This window comes from Mustela lutreola, chromosome 15, assembly GCF_030435805.1.
Source record: "Mustela lutreola isolate mMusLut2 chromosome 15, mMusLut2.pri, whole genome shotgun sequence".
Classification (NCBI taxonomy): domain Eukaryota; kingdom Metazoa; phylum Chordata; class Mammalia; order Carnivora; family Mustelidae; genus Mustela; species Mustela lutreola.
Window position 1 is genome coordinate 32,522,171 of NC_081304.1, and position 12,624 is coordinate 32,534,794.

The following is a 12,624-nucleotide window of genomic DNA, read 5'->3' on the forward strand; positions in this document are numbered from 1 at the left end:
GGACCGGAAGTTTCCTCTTTTTACCCCATCGGGACCCCTTCCTCTAAGCTGACCTTACTCACTTGCATAGAATGTAACTAATCTCTGGCTTAGGTCACCATGAGAATCTTCTCATATGCATTCAGTGTTCCCGGCCAGAATGGGAGGCAACAGCTCAAGGAGATTAAAAGCCCAGGTTTGGGAAGCAGACAAGGCTCAGTTCAAATCACAGCTCCACCCCTTCCTAGCTCTGTAACCCTAGCAAGTTACTTAGTTTTTTCTTGTTCTATTTTTTTTTAAGTTTCTTTCTTTATTTTTTTAATACTCTCTACACCCAAGGTGGAGCTTGAACTCACAGCCCTGAGATGAAGAGTCGCACGCTCCACTGACTGCACCAGCCAGGTGCCCCAGTTATTTCAGTTTTCTGACCCTCACTTGTCTCATACGTCAAATAGAGAATAAAAATGTCTAGCTTTCCTGACTGTTGTGCAAAGTAAACAAGATGATACATAAAGAATCTGTCCCACCCGGCCCACGGTCAGCGCACAGGGAACGGTAACTAATATTAGAGCAGGAATCACAAATGCACACGTTCACAGGGCCTTGGAAGTAGCAGGCCAGGGAGGAGCGAGGCAAACCCGAGAGCCCGGCACAGTGGAGAGGCGGCAGCTGCCACCAGCTCCGGCCAGCGATGCCCCATGGAACTGTGGAGCCACTGGTTTGCAATCTTGCAGGAAGAATGGGAACTGCTTACGGATAAGGCAATGGCATCTGTTTCTGCTATTCTTGCATATGCTCTGTTAAAATTTCTGAGAGGTGGAAAAGCCCTTCAACTGATCCCTCCTTGCTCTGATCTGGGCAGGGAAAGGGGTTTAGGAACTTCCAGGTGATGGGGGTGGATATGGGGCAGGCAGCATGCCCTAGATGACAGGCTCTGCTGGTAGAGGGGGTGGTGGGGAAAGGACGGAGGCTTGAATTTCCACCCCTCAGACCCATCACGAGTTAGGAAAACCTGAGTGAACTGGGTCCATCTCTCCTAGGCAGCAAGGGGACAGAGAACAAAGGGGCCTCTCACGGCCTGGAGCTGGGTGAAGTTCAGAGCGTGTGTAGGGGCAGGCGTGAACCCACCTTGCTGGCCAGGGACAGGCAGGGGCGGGGGGCCCGCTGGGGACTCTCCAGCTTGACGATGCTGATGAATCCAGGCTCCAGATTGTCGTCATCACTGGCGTTGCACAGGTACAGGGGGTGGGACTGCAGAGAGAGGGAGAGAGGGAGAGGTTAGGGAGGCTCAAGGGGAGGTAGTAAGCGGCAGGAAACAAGCACCTGCCCACTGTTCCAGGCAGGGACAAGGCAGGTCTCCTAGTGGTGTGAAAGAGCAGGCCTTCTCATCTGAAGCTCAGAGGAAACTAGTTACCATCAGTTGTCATTTCCGGCGTGCCAGGGCCAAGAACACACGGAGGCAGGGAGCAGGTAGGCAGGAGGGTGTCCAAAAGGGGAACCCCCATGAAGAGTCTGCTGCAGAGCCACTCCAACAGCCCTCACACTGCCCCAGCCTCTCTAACCTCCTACTTCTTCTACCTGCTCCAAAACCCCAAGCTAAGAGCCCACATCAGCATGTTCAGAACCTTGCCTTCCCTCCATGCTCTCCCAGGGCAGCTGGGTGCCAACAGTGCCTCCTGAGATCCCCTGAGATCCCTTGGGTGTCCTCTGAGATCCCCAGCTCTCATATGGCTTGGGTCTTCTCACTCGGCACTGCCTCATTCCTCTCAATGGCTCCCTTTGCCCCTGCCCTGGGCCCATCCTGGGATGAAGCCGGGCACGGGCAGGGAGAGTGAGGCTTGGCTTACAGCCTTAAACATCACACTTTCTAGGGGCTCATCCTGTCCTCAGCAGCAATGCAGGAGAGAGGGGCCAGCCCAGCGCCTCTGCCCTGAGGGTGTGGCGGGGCCAGTCTAGGACCCTGTGTCCCTAGTCCAGTCAGTGCAGAGCAGTGACTCAGGGGCGAGTGGGCCCAATGTGTGCTGACAGACCAAAGGATTCCCCCAGCAGAGGGACAAGAGTGCCCTTCTGTATACGCGAGGTGACTCAAAGGCCCACGTGAGTCTAAGTTTCCCAGAGTGCTGTGAGACAAAGTATGATCTCACTTGGAAACCCAGTGTATGTGGCAAGAAAGGGGATTCTACATGAGGGAGGCATGCCTACTCCCCTGTCCGCTGCTGCTGAAGTCTAAAGGACTTCCAGAAAGAAGCATCAGAGGAACCAGACAGCATTTTGAATTTATGAGGCTGTCTCTGAAGATGACAATGCTGGTGAGGGACTTAACGGGCACAGTCACTTTCTGAGAGCACTGTCCTGCTACTTCTTCTCACTGTCACTGCAGTTACCTGAACATAGTGGGTTCTCAAACACAGACACCACCTAGCTTTGAATTCCAGTCTTGTGAATACACATCTTTGGGCAGGGGGTGTTGAGATGGGACTGCTATTCTTGCTCCCAGAATTTAAGGAGTACTAGTCTGGGGTGACCGAAGTTTAGTGTGCAGAAATGTTACGCACATCCCCCTACCAAACCCTGGAAAAAGGCCAGCCAGGGCCTGGGTTGTTCTCACTTCAGGCCCATTAGTCTCTCTGTCTGCCCATTTGTCCAACCAAACATCCCTTCATTTCTTCATTCTACCAACACTGAAGGCCCCCCTGGTGCCAGGCCCTGTGTGATCCGTGGGGGAGTCAACAATAAATAAGAAGCTCAGAAGACAAGTTACAAATACACTGTAGGGTGATGTTATGACAGGTTCATGCAAAGGCCTACAGGACAGCGGCAGGCTTCAGGACTCCCTCGGATTCTGAGCAGGTGGTGCTCACCCGCTGGGCCCAGTGGAAGGGGGAGGATGCATTCCTGGCAGAAGAGGTACAGCCTATGCCCAGGGTGCAGACATCAGCAGGGGTCTGAGAGGGACTTGCAGCAATCAGTCTGGTGGGGAGGGACAGGCAGGAGACTAGGCTGGAAAGGTCAGCAAGCTCCAGACCCAGGGATGGAGAAGGTTTGCACTGGAGAAGGTTCCTCGGTAATGACAGAAAACTGTCTGGGGTGGTCAGGAGGCAGAAGGCAGCTGTTCCAACAGAACAAAGAGGTGGGAGATCCCCCTTCAAGAGACAGATTGAAGCCATGGGAGTCCACCTTGGCTTGCTCTCCAGCTGCGGCCCACGGTCAGCCTTCTTCAGATAACTCCAGCATGCCTCTCATGGACCAGGGGGTCAACTGAGGGGGTAGGTCACCTCAGAGAAGAGTTGTCTTTAGAGAAAGGTGTGCAAATATTTAATCACCACTCTGCCCTCAGACCTCTGCAGAGGGAACCAGCGTACACAAAGTGGTGCGGTATTGTAGGATGCCTCCAATGAGATTCAGGAGGAAAACTTAGTGTCGGAGTCACCAGACTTGTCTGGTCCTGAGAAGGTTATGGAGGAGGGGAGGGGAGGAAATTAGCTATTAGTCAATGCCTCTTGCATACCAGGCCCTCTAGATGCTATCTCACTATGAGGTAGCTGTGATCATCCCCATCTAAAGAAGAGAATGAAGCTTGAGGCACAGGGAAGTGAAGGTCACACAAGATTATCTGACTCCGGCCTCTGGAGTCATGTAACTCCAAATGAACGCAGAGTCAACCCTCCATTGTCCAGGCTAGTGATGATGATGATTGTTCTAGAAACTACTGTCTCCATCTTCATCAGATGAAGAAACTGAGGCGTTAAGTGGTTAAGTGACCCGCAAGGAAGAAGTCAAACTTTTACTGTTTGAATATAACATGATACATATAGAAAACCCAAAAGACTCAACCAAAAAATCTGCTAGAACTGATACATGAATTCAGTAAAGTCGCAGGATATAAAATCAGTGTATAGAAATCTGTTGCATTTCTATACACCAATAATGAAGCGGCAGAAAGAAAAATTAAGAAATCAATCCCATCTGGGGCATCTGGGTAGCTCAGTTGGTTGGGCATCTGCCTTCGGCTCAGGTCATGATCTCGGGGTCCTGGGATTGAGCCCCATGTTGGGCTCCCTGCTCAGTGGGGAGCCTGCTTCTCCCTCTGCCCCTGCTTGTGTTCTCTCTCTCTCTCTCTCAAATAAATAAAATCTTTAAAAATAAAAAAAGAAATCAGTCCCATTTACAATTTCACCAAAAACAAAAGATACCTAGGAATAAACCTAACCAAAGATGTGAAAGACCTGTATTCTGAAAATTATAATGCTAACAAAAGAATTGAAGATGACACAAAGAAACAGAAAGACATTCGCTCATGGACTAAAAGAACAAATACTGTTAAAATGTCTGCCTAAAGCAATTTACAGATTCACTTATTCTTTTTTAAGTATTTATTTATTTCTTTTTTTAAAATTTTATTTATTTGACAGAGAGAGAGAGAGATCACAAGTAGGCAGAGCAGCAGGCAGAGAGAGAGGGGGAAGCAGGCTCCCCGCTCAGCAGAAAGCCTGATGCAGGGCTTGATCCCACGACCCTGAGATCATAACCTGAGCCTAAGGCAGAGGCTGAGGTCATGCTGAGCCACTCAGGTGCCTCTAAAGATTTTTTTTTAAGATTTTATTTATTTATTGGACAGAGAGAGACACACCAAGAGAGGGAACACAAGCTGGGGGCGTTTGAAAGGGAGAAGCAGGCTTCCTGCTGAGCAGAGAGCCCGATGTGGGGCTCAATCCCAGGACCCTGGGATCATGATCTGAACTGAAGGCAGATGCTTAACTACTGAGTCACCCAGGAGCCCCTTTTTAAAAGATTTTATTCATTTATTTGAGACAGAGATAGAATGAGAGAGAGCACAAGCAGGGGAAGGAGCAGAGGGTGAGGGAGAAGCAGGCTCCCCACCAAGCAGGGAGCCTGATATGGGGCTGGATCCCAGGACCCTGAGATCATGACCTGAGCCAAAGGCAGACACTTCACTGGCTGAACCACTCAGATGCCCCAGCAATCTACAGATTTAACGCAATCCATATCAAAATACCACCAGCACTTTTCACAGAGCTAGAACAAACAATCCTAAAATTTGTATGGAACCACAAATATCCAAAGAAATCTTGAAAAAGAAAAACAAAGTTGGAGGTACCACAATTTTGGACTTCAAGTTATACTACAAAGTTGTAGTCATCAAAGCAGTATGGTACTGGCACAAAAATAGACACAAAGGTCCATGGATCAGAATACAAAACCCAGAAAAGAACCCGCAACTATATGGTCAGTTGATCTTTGACAAAGCAGGAAGGAATATCCAACGGGAAAAAGAATGTCAACAAATGGTGTTAGGAAAACTGAACAGCAAAAAAATTAAACTGGACCACTTTCTTATACCATACACAAAAATAAATTCAAAATGCATTATAGACCTAATTGTGAGACTTAAAATTATAAAAATCCTAGGAAAGAGCACAGACAGTAACTTCTTTGACATCAGCCATAGCAACTTCTTTCTAGATCTGTCTCCTGAGGTAAGGGAAACAAAATAAAAAATAAACTATTGGGACTACATCAAAATAAAAATCTTCTGCTTAGTGAGGGAAACAATCAACAAAACTAAAAGGCAACCTACAGAATGGGAGAAGATATTTCCAAATGACCTACTTGATAGAGGGTTGGTATCCAAAATATATAAAGAATTTACATGAGAAAGAGAGAGAGAAACAAACCATAAAGGACTCTTTTAGACAGAGAACAGACCGAGGGCTGATGGAGGGAGATGGGTGAGGGTGGGCTAAATGGGTGATGGGCATTAAGGAGGGCACTTGTTATAATGAGCACTGGGTGTTGTATGGAAGTGATGAATCACTGAATTCTACTCCTGAAACCAATATCGCACTGTGTGTTGAATAACTAGAATTTAAATAAATGTATATATTTTTAATAATAGTACCTACATTTTTTTTTAAGATTTTATTTATTTATTTATTTGACAGAGAGATCACAAACAGGCAAAGAGAGAGGAGGAAGCAGGCTCCCTGCTGAGCAGAGAGCCCGATGCGGGGCTCGATCCCAGGACCCTGGGATCATGACCTGAGCCTGAGCTGAAGTCATCGGCTTAATCCACTGAGCCACCCAGACGCCCCTAAATAAATATTTGAAGGAAAAAAATTTATACAACTAAACACCCCCCGAAAATGAATAATCCAATTAAAAAATAGAAGACATAAACAGACATTTTTCCAAGGATATGCAGATGGGCAACAGACATATGAAAAGGTGCTCGTCATCACTCATCATTGGGGAAATGCAAATCAAAACTACAATGAGATATGTCACCTTACACCTGTGAGAATGGCTAAGATCAACAACACAAGAAATAGCAGATGTTGGCAAGGATGTGAGGAAAGGGGAACTCTCTTACATTGCTGGTGGGAATGCAAGCTGGTGCAGCCACTCTGGAAAACAGTATGGAGGTTCCTCAAAAAGTTAAAAATAGAACTACCCTACAATCAGCAATCGCACTACAAGGTATTTACCCAAAGAATACAAAAATACTAGTTCAAAGGGAAACGCTCACCCTGATGTTTACAGCAGCATGATCTACAACAGCTAAATTATAGACACAGCCCAAGTATCCACTGACTGATGAATGGATAAGAAGATGCGGTAAAGGAACACAAGGGACTATTACTCATTAAAAAAAGGATGAAATCTCGCCATTTGCAATGATGTGGATGGAGCTAGAGAGCATTATGCTAAGCAAAACAACTCAGAGAAAGACAAATACGGTATGATTTCACTCATATGTGGAATTTAAAAACAAAACAAATGAGCAAAGGGGGGAAAGAGAGAGAAAGACAAACCAAGGAAACAGGCTCTTAACTGTAGAGAAGTGATGGTACTGGGGGCAGGTGGGGTGGGGATGAACTGAATAGGTGATGGGGATTAAGGAGGGCACTTGTCAAGTGATGAGCACCAGGTGTTGTAAGAAGTGTTGAATCACTAAATTCTACATCTGAGATTAATATCACACTTTATGTTAACTAACCAGAATTTTTAAAAAACTAAAAAAAAAAAAAAAAAAAAAAAGTTAAGTAACATGTCCAGAATTACAATAGCTGAGATCAGAAGAAATGAAGAAGTAGGATAATGTAAAAAATAATCATAACAAATTAAGAATAATTTCCATTTTACTTTGAAAACATGATGCCTCCCCCCAACTCATGGCCATCCTAATTCTACATTCCTTAACAGTCCCTGAAACACTGGTGGTGACTTCCAGGATTCTATCCTCCACCTTCCTTTCTTTTCACTCTCCAAGCACCCCCTGGGTGAGTCCAGCCAGTGCATGGCTTTCAGAGATCATTGATTACATACATATGTGCCCCCAGACCTCTCTTGACTTCCAGACCAAATGTCTGACATTTGGGGCCTGGATGTTTCTGCCTGAAGAAGCTTAAGTGAGACATCTCAATCTCAGCATGTTCAAAATTGAACTAATCACTTTATCCCTCAAAACTGCTCCTCCTGTGTTCTTTATTTTAGGGACTGAAATCCCCATCCACCTCCTACCCAAGCCAGATGTTGTCCTCCTAGCTTCCTAGGAGGTCATCTCACTGGGGTCATCTCACTCCCCCCAACCCCAGTTCTCTATACACTAAAGCCAGAGTGGTCTAAAATGCTAACCTGTGTTATTCTTCCACTTTAAGCTCTTAAAAGGCTTCTCATAGCTCTTGGAATAAAGTCTGTGTCTATAAACACAGCTTAAAGGTTCTGCCTGCTCTGGGCTTACCATTCCCTGCCCATACTTGGTCCCCCCTTGCAAGCCACGGCGCCCCTTTGGTGCCTGCCACACAGCAGGTACTCGACCGGTATTTTTTCTATTAAATATTAAAGGTCGACACCCAGATAGCTGACAGTTAACTTTAATAAAGGCAACACAGTGCACACCAAAATTCTGGGAATGCTGGCTTTGGGAGAGGATTTAGAGAGCAGACGGTGAAGATGGAGTTTGGTGCTTTTGCTTTGAACATTTCAGTCATAGGATGATATACCAAGATACTAATTTGAGTTTCATTATTTTGCTGTTGGGGAAGAACAGAAAAGAATGAAAGCTATTTATGTTTTGTTCTCTGTCTTTTCTTTCCTGCCATTCCAAGAAAAGAGGCCCCACCCCCCTCTATTTCCCTGCCTCAGGGGCACTTGCCCAAAGCAAGTGTTGCTAAAGACCTATCTTCCTGCCTTTTGTGAAGGACTGAACTCCTTGAGGAAAATATTGAGTGTCCTGGAGGCAGAAAGGAGTGTGTAGGGTAGGGGGGCAGTGGGGGCCATTAGAGTCCCAGGAATCCTAGAGAATTGGGGGCAGAGTCTGGGGATATGCCAAGTTGTAGGAGTCTGCAGGGTGGGCCACAGGAGCAGTAGGGTAGTTTCCAGAAGCCTGGGCCTGGGCAAAGATGACGCACCTCTGCAGATTTCATGCGAACACTTGTACCTGAACAATGGGCACATTTGTGGTGACCAGCGCAGACAAGCTTCAGAGGGGTCTCCCAGATATTTGTTTCAGCTGCTCTGTGAGGAGAAGCTCTCAAGAAAACAGATTTCTTGACAGTTATATTTGTGGCATGAAAACCATACTCATTACACTTTTGTATGGTTTGACTCTTTTACAGTAAGATTTTTCAAGTATTCTCAGATTAAAAACCAAACCAAAAAAAAAAAAAAAAGAAAAAAAAGAAAAGTCATTCAACTAGGACACCATTCATTACCTAGCAAAGCAGTTTTAGTCTTCCTTGGGTGTAACCCAGGCTGTCTTTGCTCCCTCCTCCAGGGGATTTTCAGCTAGGAAGAAGGCCCCTGAGAGGAAAATAGATCCAAATGCACCTGCCTCCTTAGGATGGAAGGTCTTCTAATAAGGTGTCACCTGTCCTCTCAGTGACACCCAGAGAGAGCCAAGAGAAAGAGGTTTGTAGCATTCAGAGAGGGTGTGGCTGGGGAGGGCCCCCCAAAACCTGACAGGCTTAAGGATTGGTTATCTGTGTGTTTCTGAAAGGTCAGACGTTGGGACACCCTATCCCATATGTTGCCATGAGGGGCAAATGAAGAGGAGCCTGAACTTTCTCTCAGGGTCCAGGCCACTCTGGCTGAGAACTCAGCTTTGCACACGTATTTTATGCAACTATAAAAAGCCATGAATACTGTCCTTTAGTGGTATGTGTTGTACTCCTATTCTTGGATCTGTTCTCTATGTCTCTGTCTTCCTCCTTTAACTTATTTGTTCTAATTTTACCCCTCCCTTCCAAAACAGACCTAAGGCTCCAATTCTGACTCCATCATTTGCCTGTATGATCTAGGGCAGGTTACTTTGCCTTTCTGAGCCACACATTCTTCACCTACAGAATGGGATGATTATCATGAAGAACGGAGATAATGAATATATGCCTAGCACTGAGCCCAACACTCAGTCAACGCTCATTAAATGGTAGTTGTTTTATTATTGCATTTGCAACAGTAAAATCCCTCCTCATTGTGGAAGGGACAAAGACCTTTCTGAGTGCTACTCCCTTGGTGATTGTCAACAGTGCCTCTGAATGCCAGTGTTCTACAAGGCACAGTCTGGGACAGCTCATTACCCACGGTCACTTCCCTCCTGTGTTCAGCCCCCCAAACCCCACTGAACAAGCTCTTCCAGTTCTCAGTCTGCCTCCTTCCCGTGAAGCGGCCACGTGATCTCATTACCTCCTCACAAAGGGCATTCCAGGGCTCAACCGAGCCCCAAACTTAATGCCGGTCTTTCTTTATCCGCGGCATCTCCTCATCTTAGGGTGTGTGCTTTTGCAAGCAATTCTTTACAGTCTCTTGTTTCCAGCCACCCTCCTCCCCCCACCTTTGCTGCAATAATCTCTTAGTTCTCTGATTCCACATACGGACCTTCACCCAGGCCTTGGACAGGAACTTTACTGCCTGCTACAATTTTGCCTTTGTAATCAGGAACATTGGCCAGGCATCAAAGGCACCTTTCTCCCCATTTCCTCTTTTCAGATTTTATAATCAATCTCTCCTGTGCAACCTCCATTACCTGCACTTAGTACTACCTGACTCTTATCTCCAGCAGTAGGACACACCAGTATCATAAAGTCAAGCTCTGTAGCTCGGGCGTTGGGAAACACAGTTGGGCCTGAAGTGGCTGCTTCCTGCCTGCAGCACCACAACAGCCTCGGAGGCCTAGTTTGGCCACCTTGTCCTTTATTAAAGAGGTCAATGTTCACAACCACAGGTTAGATCCTAGTGGTGACTGATTAGGCTTGGATTTGGAAACCTCTAGACCTCATTCTCTTCCTTACCTTAGCTTGTCACTACAATCTTTGGGATGGCTGAGTTTCCTACTGAATTAAGCTGGGAGGCTGGGAAATTGTCAAAAGGGGGTTCCTTTTATTCTGTTAATATTTTTTTAAACAAGGAAAATGTATTCCTGCTTAATTGTGTGATTTTTTTAAGGTGCAAAAGAAAATAACATTGGTGGGGCTAGCCAAGCACAGCCCTGGGCTCCCTGATGAGAGTGGACTGGCAGAGAGAGGATGGGTGACAGAGGCCTCCTGTGTTTCTCACTTGATCCAGAGAACCTCCTGGCAGACAAGTGTGCCAGTGAGCAACTGGGCTGACACGAGAACGGAAATGATGTGCCAGCTTCCAACAGGAAGCAAGGGGACAAAGTCTGAGACAGAACATGAGCTCATCAGAAGTCTAGTGGGGGGCGGGGGGTGTCTGGGTGGTTCAGTCAGTTAGGCGTCTGCCTTGGGCTCAGTCATGATCCTAACATTGGGCTCCCACTCAGCGGTTCTGCTTCTCCCTCTCCCTCTGTGATCATGATCACTTTTGCTCTCTTTCAAATAAATAAATAAAATCTTAAAAAAAAAAAAAAAAAAAAGTCCAGCCTGGGGCTTGCATTTTGGAGGTCCTTTGTATTTGCTGAAAGAATTAATAAAATTTAATTTGAATCCAGTTGCCATATAGTTTATTATAAAGAGTTGTGAATTACTAATAGCCGGGCCTGGTTCATGCGTCTAAGGCCCTTCAAAACTTACTTTTGACAGATGAGGAATGGGAGACTCAAGTCACAGACTGCCCATGGCCACACAGCTAGTTAAAGGAGATGGAGGGCTCCAGAATTCAATGCCAGTATCCTCTCTATCCAGCCATGCCACCTCCAGGGGTGTGCACTGGGAGGGATTCTGCACGGTACAGCAAGCATTAGGTGCATACCGCAATGCATGGGTGGAAGGCTTCAGGACCTCCATCTGTAGAATGTTCCAACTTGAATCATTCTCAGCAACAACACAGTAGTAAGGTCTGTTTGCTCCTCTTCCTTCCGGGCCTAGGCTCCTTCCAGCAGCCCTGTTTCCCTTCTGTTCCCTAGGGCTTATCTCATCTCTTCTCCTAGCCACAACAAAGGTAGCCAGACCCAGACACCGCTCAGAGATGCTTTCCCAGTGAACAGTCCATGTTTGTTTAGGATGAGAAAGGTGTGTCCTGAAATTAGAGGTCACAGAAGCTCAGACCCCAATAATGGTCTTTCAACCAGACTACAATTTCCCCCTTCTGTCTAGCTCCACATTACAGGTTTCATTCTTCAGTTTTAAAATTCACCTATCCTTCTCTCGGATCCTGGACAAACTCCATGATGTAAGTGGACCACATGACCCTAAAATGGCTTCCACGGTGGGGTTTTCCTGACCCCACACTTTGCCTGGCCTCTATGGATGGGTAGTTCACAGAGTCAGAAGCAGAGTCATGAGCAGGAAGAAGGGAGGGGAAAGAAGAAAGAGCTAACTAAGTTGCTTTTGAAATAAATTGATATCAGAGAAGAAGCTTACTCGGCAATCATCAGAGGGAAAGAGGAAAATCTCCGCCACCCAAGAGGTATAGCTTCTGTCCATTCTATTCCCACCCAGAAACACGGCTTGTCCTGACTCAGCCCAGAATGACCTCTGGAAGCTACTCAGGAAGTTAGGAGCAAAGAAGAGGGAGCTCACCAAATGTTTTAATTGTATCAATGCTCTTTAGAAGGAAAGCTATGAAACAGGATGCCAAAGTCCTGAGGCCCACGAAGGTCAAGACCTCGGAAGACACGCCAGTCACGCAGTTTGAACTCCTCTCCTCCACCAGGTGAGGCTCTCAGGGATCAAACCTCTAAGCATCCCACACTAGGAGGTCCTGAGGTGTCAGCTGAGTTCTGCCCCTCAGTCAGTGACCACTGTCGCAGGGAGATCCCACCGCCTTCACTGTCTTCTATCCTTCGGGAAGCACTGCTCGAGGCCCCTCATTTACCTAAGTCTTGTTAAAAGAGGTCATCCGAGCAAGAGCTGAGGTCTTGGCCTGGGTGGCAGTATCGCTAGGGCAGCACTTGCCCTCCCATTTCCAGGATAAGGGTCTAAGGAGGCTTGGGCCAGGGTCCCTCCTATGGGCGGCCTTCGCTCTTACCACACAACACTAGTTCACCGCCCCCCACAGGGCTCCAGCCCAGCCCAGGATGCTGCCTGAGGACAGTCTTGAGACCGTCTGCTTTCCGATTTTGCTGCTGTTACAGCTAAACTCGTGCCAGGGATGGCGGAAATTTAGAGACCTGCTGGAACCAGGCAGTGCTGCTGCTGCTGTTTAAATAATTACTTCTGTCGAGAT

The 12,624-nt window shown here is 46.8% G+C and overlaps 1 protein-coding gene across 1 annotated transcript in view; it reads right to left on the reverse strand.

Moving 5' to 3' along the window:
* Positions 1 to 12,624, reverse strand: part of RNF43 (ring finger protein 43) — a 64,317-nt gene that overhangs the window by 14,995 nt on the left and 36,698 nt on the right. Inside the window, exon 3 of the mRNA XM_059147721.1 lies at positions 1,108 to 1,230. Within this exon, the coding sequence (XP_059003704.1) occupies positions 1,108 to 1,230 (123 nt within the window). The remainder of the gene's footprint in view (positions 1 to 1,107; positions 1,231 to 12,624) is intronic.